General features: G+C 37.7%; 1 protein-coding gene across 5 annotated transcripts in view; it reads right to left on the reverse strand.

Annotated features, from left to right (window-relative positions):
* LRRC69 (leucine rich repeat containing 69) overlaps positions 1 to 14155 on the reverse strand; it is a 171255-nt gene that overhangs the window by 120741 nt on the left and 36359 nt on the right. For 4 of the 5 annotated variants that reach the window (XM_072603592.1, XM_072603593.1, XM_072603591.1 and 1 more), the window contains exon 5: positions 10194 to 10265. In XM_072603592.1, the coding sequence (XP_072459693.1) occupies positions 10194 to 10265 (72 nt within the window). Of the gene's footprint in view, positions 1 to 6219; positions 6423 to 10193; positions 10266 to 14155 lie in introns of all 5 variants that reach the window. The other variant, XR_011965853.1, reaches the window with a different exon arrangement.

The following is a 14155-nucleotide window of genomic DNA, read 5'->3' on the forward strand; positions in this document are numbered from 1 at the left end:
ACATTAAGGGATCAAAGGGCATGGAATATGATATTCCAGAAGTCAAAGGAAGTAGGCCTAAAACCAAGAATCACCTACCCAGCAAAACTGAGTATAATACTTCAGGGGAAAAAATGGTCTTTCATGAAATCAAGGACTTTCAAGAATTCTTAATGGAAAGACAAGAGCTAAAAAGAAAATTTGACTTTCAAACACAAGAATGAAGAGAAACATGAAAAGGTAAACAGCAAAGAGAAGTCATAAGGGACTTTACTAAAGTTGAACTGTTTACATTCCTACATGGAAAGACAATATTTGTAACTCTTGAAACTTTTCAGTATCTGGGTACTGGGTGGGATTACACACACACACATGCACACGCACATGCACACACACATAGAGACAGAGTGCACAGAGTGAACTGAAGAGGATGGGATCATATCTTAAAAAAATGAAATTAAGTGGTGAGAGAAATATATTGGGAGGAAAAAGGGAGAAATGGAATGGAGCAAATTATCTCTCATAAAAGAGGCTGGCAAAAGACTTTTTAGTGGAGAGAAAAAGAGGGGAGGTGAGAGAAAAACATGAAGTTTACTCTCATCACACTTGACTCAAGGAAGGAATAAAATACACACTCATTTTGGTATGAAAACCTATTTTACAATACAGGAAAGTGGGGGAGAAGGGGATAAGCAGGGTGGGGGGGATGATGGAAGGGAGGGCAATGGGAGGAGGGAGCAATCTGAAGTCAACACTCTCAGGGAGGGACAGGATCAAAAGAGAGAATAGAAGCATGGGGGGCAGGATAGGATGGAGGGAAATATAGTTAGTCTTACACAACATGACTATTATAGAAATCATTTGCAAAAATACATAGATATGGCCTATATTGAATTGAGAATGGGTGGGGAGGGAGGGATGAAGAGAAGTTGGAACTCAAAGTTATAGGAACAACTGTCGAGTACTGTTCATGCTACTAGGAAATAAGAAATATAGGCAGTGGGGTATAGAAAGTTATGTATCGAAAGTTATCTGGTCCTACAGGACAAAAGAGAAGATGGGGAGAAGGGAAGGGAGGGATGATAGAAGAGAGGGCAGATTGGTGATAGGGGCAATCAGAATGCTCGGTGTTTTGAGGTGGGGGGAGGGGACAAATGGGGAGAAAATTTGGAACCCAAAATTTTGTGAAAATGAATGTTAAAAGTTAAATAAATAAATTAAAATTTAAAAAAAATAAAGTTAATTGTTCCATAAAAAAAAAAAAAAAAAGATGATAGCCCAAGGCCGAGCTTTGGTGAACACCAATAGCTAGGAGAAAGCAATATGAGCTAGCAAAGTAGACTGAGGAGTAATCATATAGGTAAGAAAAGGGACATTGGAGAATTATGATATGCAACAATAAAGAAGAAAGAGCATCCCAGAGGAGATGTTGGTCAATAGTATCAAATGTAGCATAGACGTCAAGAAAGATGAGGATGTGGAAGAAAAAACATTAGATTTTTGGAATTGGACTCCCCTTTACAAATGTTTTCAGTTAAAGACTAGATGACTATCTATTAAGCATGTGGTAGAAGGATATTCTTGTTAAGATATGGATTGCACGAGATGGCTTCTGAGGTATCTTTCAGGACTGAGAATCTATGATTTCTGAACTGAATTTCTGAAATGGTAATAACTGTGTTGCATCTAGAGAGAAGTGAGTACAGGGCAGGAGAGCAGAGGACAGAAAGGATACTAGTCAGAATGGAGAAGAGAGTTACTGATGGAGAATAGTGGGAGATAAATTATATAGGGAAGGTAGAAGCAGATTATGAACATTCAGAACACTAGATTCAAGAGCTGGGAACTGAACTCAAAGGATGTTAAGAAATAGTTGTGTTTATTTAGCAAAAGAGAAATACAATGAAAGTATCATTTAAAAAAATAATAGGGAAGGCAGAGCCAAGATGGCAGAGTAGAAGGATGGACTTTATGGACAGCCCATAAAATACCTGTAAAAATGACTCTAAACAAATTCTAGAGAAGCAGAAGCCACAAAACAACAGAGTGAAAGAGATTTCCAGTCCAACACAGCCTGAAAGGCTGAGAGGAAAGGTCTATTGCACTGGGCTCAGAGCAGAGTGCAGCACAGCCTTGGCCACAAGGAGCAGCAGGGACAGCACTGGAGCAGGCAGAATCCTGGGCAGCAGCTGCAGTTCTGAGATTTCTCACCCCACAAATGCCAAAGATAGCTTCAAAGTTCAGTGAGAAAGCTCTTTCACCTGGGTGAGAAGGGAGCATGGTCCTGCACTAGCCCCAGCCCAAGGTGGCAGCAGAGTCCATTTTTGGAGGCCTTGACCTAAAGACCCTAGGGAAGTTGAGCTGCTGATCTGGGTCTCAGTTCTGAGTGGTGATCCTGGAATGAGGAGGAGTGCTGGCTTGGTGGAGCTGGTAGAGGCTCTGGAGAGGGGATTCTACTAGCAGATCCTAGGCAGAAAAACTTGTGGTTGCCCCCAGACCAGAGTACAGGCCAGGAGAGAGGTAAACTCCTCTCCCTTGATTGTGCCACCTTGGAGGAACTGAGAACTTACAGGTTCCTAGACTATACCCTCCACTTCACAAAAGAACTCAAAAGTCAAGTAACTGGCTGGGAAAATGCCCAAAAAAGGGGAAAAAAAATAAGACCATAGAAGGTTACTTTCTTCATGAACAGATATTTTCCTCCATCCTTTCAGATGAGGAAGAACAAAATATACCATTAGAGGAAGACATGAAAGTGAAGGCTTCTTCATCCAAATCCTCCAAAATAAATTTGCAATGGGCTCAGGTCATGGAAGAGTTCAAAAAAGATTTTGAAAACCAAGTAAGAGAGGTGGAGGAAAAATTGGGAAGAGAAATGAAAGTAAAGCAAGAAAATCATGAAAAACGAGTCAACAGCTTGCTAAAGGAGACCCCAACAATGCTGAAGAAAATAACACCTTTAAAAACAGACTAACCCAAATGGCAAAAAAAGGTCCAAAAAGCCAATGAGGATAAAAATGCTTTAAAAAGCAGAATTAGCCAAACAGAAAAGTTGGTTCAAAAATTCACTGAAGAAAATAGTTCTTTAAAAATTAGAATGGAGCAGATGGAAGCTAATGATAAACCAAGAAATTACAAAACAAAACCAAAAGAATGAAAAAATAGAAAACACTATGAAATATCTCATTGGAAAAACAACTGACCTAGGAAACAGATCCAGGAGAGACAATTTAAAAATTATGGGACTACCTGAAAGCCATGATCAAAAGAAGAGCCTAGACATCATCTTTCACGAAATTATGAAGAAAACTGCCCCGATATTCTAGAACCAGAGGGTAAAATAAATATTGAAAGAATCCACCGATCACCTCCTGAACGAGATCTGAAAAGAAAAACTCCTGGGAATATTGCAGCCAGATTCCAGAATTCCCAGGTCAAGGACAAAATACTGCAAATAGTCAGAAAGAAACAATTCAAATATTGTGGAAATACAAGCAGGATACCATAACATCTAGCAGCTTCTACATTAAGGGATCAAAGGGCTTAAAATATGATATTCCAGAAGTCAAAGGAACTAGGATTAAAACCAAGAAATTATCTACCCAACAAAACTGAGTATAATACTTCAGGGAAAAAATGGTCATGCAATGAAATAGAGGACTTTCAAGCATTCTTGATGAAAAAACCAGAGCAGAATAGAAAATGTGACTTTCAAACACAAGAATCAAGAGAAGCATTAAAATATAAACAGGAAAGAGAAATCATAAGGGACTTACTAAAGTTGAACTGTTTACTTTCCTACATGAAAAGATAATATTTGTAACTCGAGAATTTTCTTAGTATTTGGGCAGTTGGAGGGATTATATACATATAGACAGAGGGCACGGGGTGAACTGAATAGGAAGGGATAATATCTGAAAAGATAGAATTAAAGGGTGAGAGAACATATTGGGAGGAGAAAGGGAGAAATAGAATGGGGCAAATTTTCTCTCATAAAAGAGGCAAGAAAAAGCTTTTTCAGTGGAGGGGAAAAGTGGGGTGGTGAGAGAGAAAAAGGGAAGCTTACTCTCATCACATTTGGTTTAAGGAGGGAATAACATCCACAATTTGGTATGAAAATCTATCTTACACTACAGGAAAGCAGGGGAGAAGAAGATAAGTGGAGTATAGGGGGAATGATAGAAGGGAGGGCAAATGGGAGAAAGGAATAATTTAGAAGTAAACACTTTTGGGGAGGGACAAGGTCAAAAAAGAGACCAGAATAAAGGGGGGACAGGATAGGATGGAGGGAAATATAGTTAGTCTTTCACAACATGACTATTATGGAAGTCTTTTGCATAACTGCACATGTATAGCCTATATGGAATTGCTTACCTTCACAATGGGGATGTGTAGGGAGGGACGAAGGGAAAGAAGTTGGAACTCAAAGTTTTAGGAACGAATGTTGAAAATTGTTTTTACATGCAACTGGGAAATAAGAAATACAGGTAATGGCATATAGAAATCTATCTTGTCCTACAAGAAAAGAGAAAAAATGGGGATAAGGGAAGGTAGTGGTGTGACAGAAAGGAAGGCAGATTGGAGGAAGAGATATTCAGAATGCATGGTATCTTGGGGTGGGAGGAGGGGAGAGATGTGGAGAAAATTTAGAACTCAAAATCTTGTGGAAATGAATGTTGAAAACTAAAATAGATAAATTAAAAAAGAAAAAAAATAAACACTTGTTGACTGACCACAAAAAAAATGTTTCCTGTAAAAACAAATAAGTAATTATAGTGAAAACAAACTGCAATGGGATGAAAACAAAGGCAGAAAAACAAGGTAAGAGACCATTATAGTAGTCCAAGGATAAGATGATGAGGGCCTCAGCAAGGATGGTGGTAGTGGAATGAAGAAGAAAAACAAATCTGAAATGCTGTGAAGAAATAATCATTTTGGTATTTTGAAAGACCCAGGTTGCCATCGGTACAAGTACCACCCTTCACAGATCCTAACATTCCACATCTTTGTAGCCCATCTTAATGAGCTGCTATTACTAATGAACTTCATCACCTGGTGGTCAGTCTTAGGTGATACTCAACTATTCAATCACCAAGTATTTCTTAAGTTCTTACTACTGCAAAACACTATAGGAGGTACTGTTGATACAAAGACAAAAATGAAATTCCCCGGGGTGTATGAGAGCTCAAGGAGGACTAGCACTTCTGTTGTGAGGTCTTGCCAAGTCCTTTTCAGGGCAGATCATCTACCATTGGTTTCAAGAAGCTCTGGCATGAGTAGCAGCCACACTCTGGTAAACTGTCTCCATAGACAGACTAAACCAAGTTGAGCATTACTCAAGCATCAGTGAGTTAGGAAGGTGTCTACCCCAAGCACGTGAAGATTTCCCCTGTGGAATAAACAAATAAGAAAAACCTGTTCCAACAGCCAAGAAGGTGGCTTAACAGGTGTTGTGGAGTGCTTAGAGCTTGGTCAGACATTGAAGATGCCAAAGTTATCCACTACATCCCGGGCTATCACCAGTCATGCTGACTTTTGTCTTGCCACTAGACTTTGATGACCTTGGAAGAGAGAATGAGGCTTACAACTTTGTGCAACTCTGACTCATTTAAATCCAGTTTATGCATGAATCAAGCGATCACCCTGTGATGTCATTGGTCCTCTTCAGGAAAACAAAAACAAAAACAAACAATAACGATACTTCTAGAAACCTAAAATTTTAAGTCAAATAGGTCACTATGTATGTATGTATGTATACACATATATGTATGTGCACACATACCATGTACACACATATACACATGCATGCACATATGCATATACAAACCTGCACTGTGTACACATGCATGTGTGCACACACAAACATATACATGTGTGCACATGTGTGCACATATATAAAACATATGCACGTGAATGCACATATACATGTAGATATATTTAATTAAAAACAAATATAAGAAAATCCAAAGATTCTGCTGGGATCAAGATTATCAAGAGTTTTAGTACCAGATTTTTTTCATAAAAAAGCAAATCAGTGAAATAGACCTTAAGCTGAAATTAAGAGTAAATTCTTTACACAATTATTTTATCAGATTTATTCCTTCTCAGACAGCTAGAAGGGGTCAGGGAACTGAGCCCAAGTGTATTGTAGAGAGCTTGTCTTATCTGATAAAGGACTTGCTTTCCCATAATCCTCTGGACCCAAGAGTAGGCATTGATTGGAAGAGAGCAAAGACTCACTTTCTCATGATGCCATGAGATCCAGGCACAGGCTCTGATTGGAAGACAGCAGGAACAGTTGGGAGTGGGAGGGGGGCCAGGTGCAGAGGGAGGAGGAGAGGCATCCAAACACCTAGCAGTCTGTGTCTCCAGGAGTAGCCAAAGCAAATGGGTCCACTAATGAGGTGGAAACAGCCCTGGCAATTGAAGTCAGGGTGATGAGCCTGAGAAGGAAGAACAGGCAGGGTATGACAAGGTGCAGATGCTGTGTTCACTGAAGTTCTCCAACTCCACCCTTGCTGTGCTATTGGTGTTAAGAGTTTTATTCCTTGCAGCTGGACCAGAAGGTCAATCTCAAGTATATCCTTATCTGCTTTGTAATATTCTTTATGTTCAAAAAAAAAAAAAGAGAAGGAAGAAAAAATAGCAATTCTATTTTTTTAAATAATCTGATAGCAAATACTTTTGATAATCACTTCTGTACTTTCACTTATTAATAAAAGGAGAAAGGAGAGATGGGATAGTGGTTGGAGAGGGTAGTAAGGTTAAAGAAAAAGCTCTGAGGATTTTGTTTCTGAGATTTTTTCTGGTTGGCTTCTATGACAGAGAAAACTTAAGTATGTTTGTAGGCAAAAGGGGAAAGGAGAGAACACACCAAGGTATCTTCTATCATTCACCATACCAGGGACTTTGTGGGTGAGATCCTCAGTCAAAAGCTGATTTCCCATCCTATAGCTAACTTCATTTTCTTCTTATTCCTGAAATTCAGAATTTCAGGCTGCCCAAATAAAAAGTCACCTCCACTACTTCCATTTCTTCTTCTCTCATCCCAATCTAACTGAGGGCTGCCCTTCCTGCAGCCCCCTACTCCACCCCATTCTTTCCTTCCATTGTGCTCTTTGGAATCGTCATTCTACCATTTCCAAATCTTCTTTTGTCTTAGATCTTTTCTGAGGATCATAGAATCAAAAGTTGGGAGCAGGAAGGAAACTTAAAGGCCACCCTCATTTTACAGATGAGGAAACTGAGGCACACACCAGAAGGTTAAGTGACTTGCCCAGGATCACACAGCTAGTCAGTATCTGAGGAAGGATTTGAATCCAGTTTTCTTGACTCTAGGCCAGTGCTCTAACATCCTGACCTCTTGTACTCTTTCTTTTGTCTTACTCTCATAGAAACTTGGATCCCCCAGGAAATGGTTAAAAAGTTAAGAAAAGGAGTGACTGAATGGAAGATGGAAGGAGAGACTTGAGGCAGGCAGACCCACAAGCAGGCCATTGTAATTTTTCCAGGTGGTGTCTATTCTTGATGTAGTAGGACATGTGAGGCAGAATGGTGTGGAAGAGAGAGTACTCGGCCTTTGGAATCAAAAGACTTAGGATGAAGGGCCTACTCGAATACTTGCTGGCTGTATGAGTTTGAGCAAGTCACTTCCACTCTCTAGACCTCAGTTTCCTGTCCTGAAAAATAAGGCTGCATTTAGGAGAACAGTTTACACAGGGAGTACAACAATATAACAAAAAACAACTCTGAAAGACTTCAGGACTCTGAAGTCAAGAAGACAGAGGATAAATGGTGGCTCTTGCTTCTTGGCAGAGGTGATGGGCTTAAAGTGCAAAATAGGACAACTTTCAGACACAGCAAATGAGTTGATGTATTTTTCTTGACTACATTTCAATTCAATTTAATACACTTCATTATGTGGACGGGAACAAAAACAAGAAGAGACAGCCCCTGTCCTCAGGAAGCTTACAGTCTAATGGAAGAAGATAACACACAAAAGGAACACTGAAAGACACAGAGTTGTGGAGTCCAAGCCAAGCAGAGCTGCTGATGGGAAGAAGAGTTACTTCAGCTCCCAGACCTCCATAGAGGAAAGCTTTGGGTGACTTTAGTGCTCCATGCTCCAACCTCCATCACAGGGGAAAGACCACAGAAGAGCTGAGAAAGAGTATCAAAAAATGAGTCAATCAACATGATGATGAGATTTCAGCTTATCCCTATGAGAATGATATTCTGTGGAATCCAAAGGGAAGTAGAGCTGCTAATGGAAAGTGGAGTTATCACTTTCCTTGTAACAAATTAAGTTACACTTATATATCACAAAAACTAGTTCAGATTTATTTGGGGATATGAGTTAATATTTAGTGATAATGATACAAATACAAAAGGAAGAGGACAGAAATAGAACATTAAAATTAAATACATGGAAACAAAAACAAATTTAGAAAGTGCCACAAATAAATGTGTTTTGACTGGATAAAGGTCTTCTTGATTGAATATAAAATCATAATAGATTACTTGATAGATGTAATCTCAGAGATAACTTTATTCAACAATCTTCTTTCAATATTAAAGTATAAGTAATACTTAAATAAAGTATATAAAGCATAAAACAAGGAGACACACTCAAACAGAGTACTTAAAAATGATGTGGAGGATGTCCCTTATAGATTTAAGCTGAGAGACTTCAGAGACCATTGAGTCCAAAATGCTGCCTCAAATCTCCCATCTTTCCTGATGCTTCCTCCTGCCAGGCTCTTCCCTCAAAGATTACTTTCAATTTACTCTGTATACTGTCTATCTTGTACATACATCCTTATTTGCACCCCATTTTTATCCCATTAGAATATTAGCTTCTGGAGAGAATTGACTATTTTTACCTTTCTCTATATCCTCAGTTCTTAGCACAGGATTAGGTGCTTAATAAATGCTTTTGTAAAAACTGAAAAAAAAAGTTATGAAAAGGCCATAGAAGTGTTCGGAAACAGAGCTGTCCAATACAAAATAAGATACCCTAGAGTGAAGACAAGATGAGATGTCTATTCTTAAGCAGACAGTAAGCCAAGGAGGTGTTCAAATCCTGTACAGGAGCCAATGATCAGTCTTTAATCAAATGGGAAGCCAATAAAACTGTTGAGAGGACCAAGAGGATTGATTTATCTACAGGGTAACAACATGATCCATTAATCACACATGGGAGACCCAGAGGACTTTCCCTAGGGAAAAAAACATGATCCATTATATTTTTTAAAGCACAACTACTTTACTTAGGGTGTCCAACATCTTTTAGATATAACAATCAGTCAAAACATGATATCTTAGCACAGCTTGGGCCAACTGTATTTAAACCTCCAGTTTCAACCCTATGTGTGTTCCTCACTGTGCATACCCAAATCCAACATGAGAGACAAAAAGAGAGAAAGTCATAAGAAAAGAAAATGACAAGTGCTTTTGTCATTTTAGTGTTATGATTACTTGTACAAAAAACCCAAATTGACAAGGTCAAACATAAGCCAACTAAAATAAAAAATTCTTACCATTGCCCTGAGGAGGACAATAGCTTGTTGTCTAGTAAATATACATACGTAACATAAATGCAGAAAAATTTGTGAACTGGTTGACTTAGAATATCTTCTCATTACTTCTGATTATTACTAAACATAAATAGTTTTCTTAAATATTAAAAATTTAAAGTAAAAAAGGGCCAATTCCTTCTCAATATTTAAAAGTTTCCAAGTAACTGCTTTTCAGTTCCTTGAAATGAAACAAGATCAAAATATTCTAGTGGGGGGAAAATGAATTTCTACAGTTTATGGCTTAAATCCTACGAGATGGCTTTTCTTGAAGTGTCTGTCACGTTTGGCCTACTACAAAGGGTAGACATTTTCACTTCAATAAGGAATATTTTGGGAGGCATAAAGTGATTTTTAAAAGGGTGTAATGACAGAAACCATTTTGATTAAAACTTATGTTTTAAATATTTATTGTAGCAATCATAGTTCACTTAATTCAAGTTCACTGAGGGCAGTGGGGGAAAAAAGAAAGGGAAAAACATAGAAGGGAATGAGGAGAACCTAAATAGGAGTCATAAAACAGATCAGATCCATTACTTTAATTTCTTCAAATTAAACCAATTCTCCAAATTTTCCCATTAACAAAACTGCAGAGGCTTTTTGACTATGTAAATATGGAAAAAAAGCTACAGTACTTACTTTTCTTGGAAGTATCTGAATAAGGTTTCCAGCAATGTCTAGTATTCTTAAGTTGCTCAATGAGCAGAGCACCTGAGCGACAAATAAAAAAAGATAAAGTGGAATTTTAAAATATCGTTAAGAATTTAAATATAGAGACATAATTTTTAGGTCAAATTTAATAAAGAATGTGGCCATTCAAATTAGTCAATAAAAATCATTGCAAAGAAAAAAGAAATGGTTGCTTCAAAATATTTTTTCCAGTGATGTGTCCCATGATCCATTGAAGAGTTGATGACTGTGCAATTTCCTTAATGGAAATGCATCTTATGGGAAGTCTCTTCACCTTCAACAATATCCGAGATCACCTCTGCTGGTCAGGATGCAGATATACTGAAAATTGTGTCCATCAAAAAGCAGAAAAGAAAGCACAATGGGAAGCTGGAAAGAAGCTTGAATTTTTTTCTGGCAGATCTTCTTTTAAAAGGGGAAGGGGAAGAGCATTTCTTAAGCACCTATTATGTGCCAATCACTGTCCTAAGTGCTTTTACAAATATTATATCATTTGATATTTATAACAACCCTGCAAGGTAGGTGCTTTCATTATCCCCATTTTACAACTGAGAAAACAGGCAAACAGGGGTTAAGTGACTTGTACAGAGTCACAAAACTAGTAAGTGTCTTGAGAACAATTCCCGAGGATATGAAATGGCTTAATCAAATGGGGGAAACTAGGATATTAAGTATTTAGGGCCCCTGATTTCCTCAGATAGGCTATGAGTGACCAGGAAACTATGCTCTATCATTTTGCAGCGGTTAGGGCAATGAGGCATAACTGGGGAAACCACAGATAATAGAAGATCTCAATATTAATATCTAAACTGTTCTGGTGGCACAAAGAGAATATACCACGGTGGCATTTCTAACAGATATATGAACATTAAAGGCAGATTGCTGCTCTCTTCATAAGAAAAAAAGATAAAAGGCTCAAGTATTACTTCTCTGCTTTTCACCCTATCAGGACAAATGAAGTATTCCCCAGCAGGATGGAGGAAAAGACCCAGAAGAAAAACAAAGACTAAAACTGTAAATAAATAAGTGGGGATCCAATCCAGATGCCTGAAGGTAAAGCAATTTTTTTTTTTTTTTAAGAGGAAGGGTGGAGTGGGGCAGGAGTCCTTTAAGAAGTTTGAGATTCTTCCAACAGAAGATGAATCTGGAATGAGGAACAAAAAGCTCCTGCACTAAGGAGAAGAATTATTCACAGATAAAAGGACCAAGAATCAGGGAACCTATCACTTACTGGTAGAGGAGAGATGATTCATGACAGTAGAAAGATCCCTACCAAGAGGCACAGAAGCAGAAAAGTCAACCAAAAACAAATTATCTGAAGTGTCCTATCTTTCCAGAGTACACATTTGGGATGTTACAAAGAGGCTCCTGAAAACTATCCCATCTGAAAAATATTTCTAATGAAAGACAAGATAACTGCATTTCACAAAATCACATCTCTCAAAGTGGGAAGGGACCTTTTAGATCAACTAGTCCAATCTGCAACAGTGTCCTTTCAGTGTCACCTAAAACAGGGCATCTAAGTGGCACAATGGATAATGTACCAGGCCTGGAGTCAGAAAGACCTGAGTTCAAATGCAACTTTAGATGCTTATTAGTCATGTGACTCTGGACAAGTTACTTGGCCTTGTTATCCAGTTTCATCACCTGTAAAATGAGCTGGAGAAGGCCATGGCACACCATACCAGGATTTTTGCAAAGAAAACCTCAAACACAGTCATGAAGAGTTGAACATGACTGAAACAATTGAACAATAACCACCTAAAACATTTCAAACAATTACTTGAAGACTTTCAGGATGAGGAAGTGAAGTCAACAACAAGCCCTGTACTAGGTACTGTGCTAAGGGCTGGGAATTCACGTCTTGATCCAATTCATTCTACAGCACTTGTTGATAAGAAGTTTGGTCTATTTTCCTCTTTCCAAGTCAAAATTTGTCTCTCTGTTGTTCTACATACATTGTTCCAAGTTTCCTTCCCTAGGAACAAGAAGGATAAGCTTAAACTTTCTTCCACATGACTGCTTGGAAGTCTTTTCTAGGCTAAACATCTTCAATTTCTTGGTCAGTTCTTTGTATGATAGAACCTCTTGTCCTCTAACCATCTAAACTTCTATATCTCAATGTTCTTCAGAAATGTAGCTTCCCAAAGTAATAAATATTAACATGTAGCCTGCACAGTTCAGAGTGCAAACAAAACCCTCACTTCATGCTGGAGGTATTTTTTAATATTTTATTTTTTCCCAGTGAGATGTAAAAAACCAATTTTTTACATTCTATCTTTTTAAATTTTTAGTTCCAAATTCTTCTCTTCCCTCCCCATTGAGAAGAATTTGACATGTTATACATGTGCAGTCATGAAAAACATATTTCATGTTGTGAAAGAAAACAGACAAAAAAAGAAAAATGAAGAAAGTAAAAAAGTATACTTCCATCTGCATCCACTTCTTTGTCTGAAGATGGATAGCATTTTTCATCCTAAGTCCTTCAGAATTGTGCTTTGTATTGCTGAGAATAACTCATTCACAGCTGATCACTGTACAACATTGATGTTACTATGAACAATGTAATCCTGGAGATTTTTATTAACACAGCTTCAGATCATGTTAGATTTTTGCCTGCTATGCCACCTTATTGACTCATACTGAGCTAAGTGTTCACTAAAACTTTCAGGACTTTCTCCACATGACCATCTGTTTTTCCACATGTCTCTTCACCATCTAGCTCCTGGAAAGCTAACTTTCAAACTCAAATGTAACACTTTAAATTCATTCCTTTACATTTATTTATAAATTTATCCCTTTACATTTACTTATCAAACTTATTTACTTAATAAAATAGCCAATTTTTAATAGAATTTAATTTTATCAAATTTCATCACTGTGTCTCCCATCTCTGTGCTTTTGCCCTGGTCATTCCACAAGTCTGGAATGCTCTCCCTTCTTATCTGCACTTTGTCAAATCCCTCCCTCTTTTTTCTGACAAAGTTCAAGCCCTATTATCTGCATGAAGCCTTTCCTGATTCCTGATTCTCCCAATTGCTGGTACCCTCCCTCCCAAACTTTCCTATATTTAACTACTTTGTATATATTTATTCATTTTATGTTTATATAATATATATTTACATATGTTATTGTGTCCCCCCCCCCATTAGAAAGCAGGTGCTTTGAAAGTAGTGATAGTTTAATTCTTTGTATTTGTATCCCCAGTGGTTAGCACAGTGCATGGCACACAGTAGATGATTAATAGAAACTTGATAATTAATTGGACCTATCATTCTTGACTCAGGAGATCTTTTTGGATCCTGATGCAGTCATGCAAGAGTTTAGCCATTCCTCCCAGCTTTTCACCACCTACAAATCTTTATCAGTTCAATGCCTTAATGCAAGCCATCTACAACATTGATAAAAATGTTGAATAGCATAAGTCCACAGATACATTCCTTGAGTCAAGTTCTCTCAATAGAGAACTCTCTTCAGGTCAACATTAATCTCTTAATTGTTCCTATGGGCCCAAACATCTAATTATTCCCAAATCCATCTAGCTTGATTCTCACATTTTTCACGTTGTCCATAAGGATTCTATTAGAAGTTTAGTCAAATAACTTGTCAAAATTAAGGTATTCTATGTCTATAGAATTCCCTTGAAGTATCAATCTAATTAATCAACAAAAGAAAATCATATCAAATAGAAAATCATCTATTCTGGCTCTGTTCAATAAATTCCATCATTTTTTTCTAGGTATTGACTGGTCTAAAATTTGAACTATCTACCCTCTTATCTTTTTTGAAAATCTCTGTCACAGAATTTCATAAATCATCAAAAGCATGTCAGTAATTATATCTGCTAGTTCTTGCAGCACCCTACAATGTACTGTGTCTGAACCTGGTGACTTGAATACAGTGAGAGCAAC

This window comes from Notamacropus eugenii, chromosome 4 (assembly GCF_028372415.1).
Source record: "Notamacropus eugenii isolate mMacEug1 chromosome 4, mMacEug1.pri_v2, whole genome shotgun sequence".
Lineage (NCBI taxonomy): Eukaryota > Metazoa > Chordata > Mammalia > Diprotodontia > Macropodidae > Notamacropus > Notamacropus eugenii.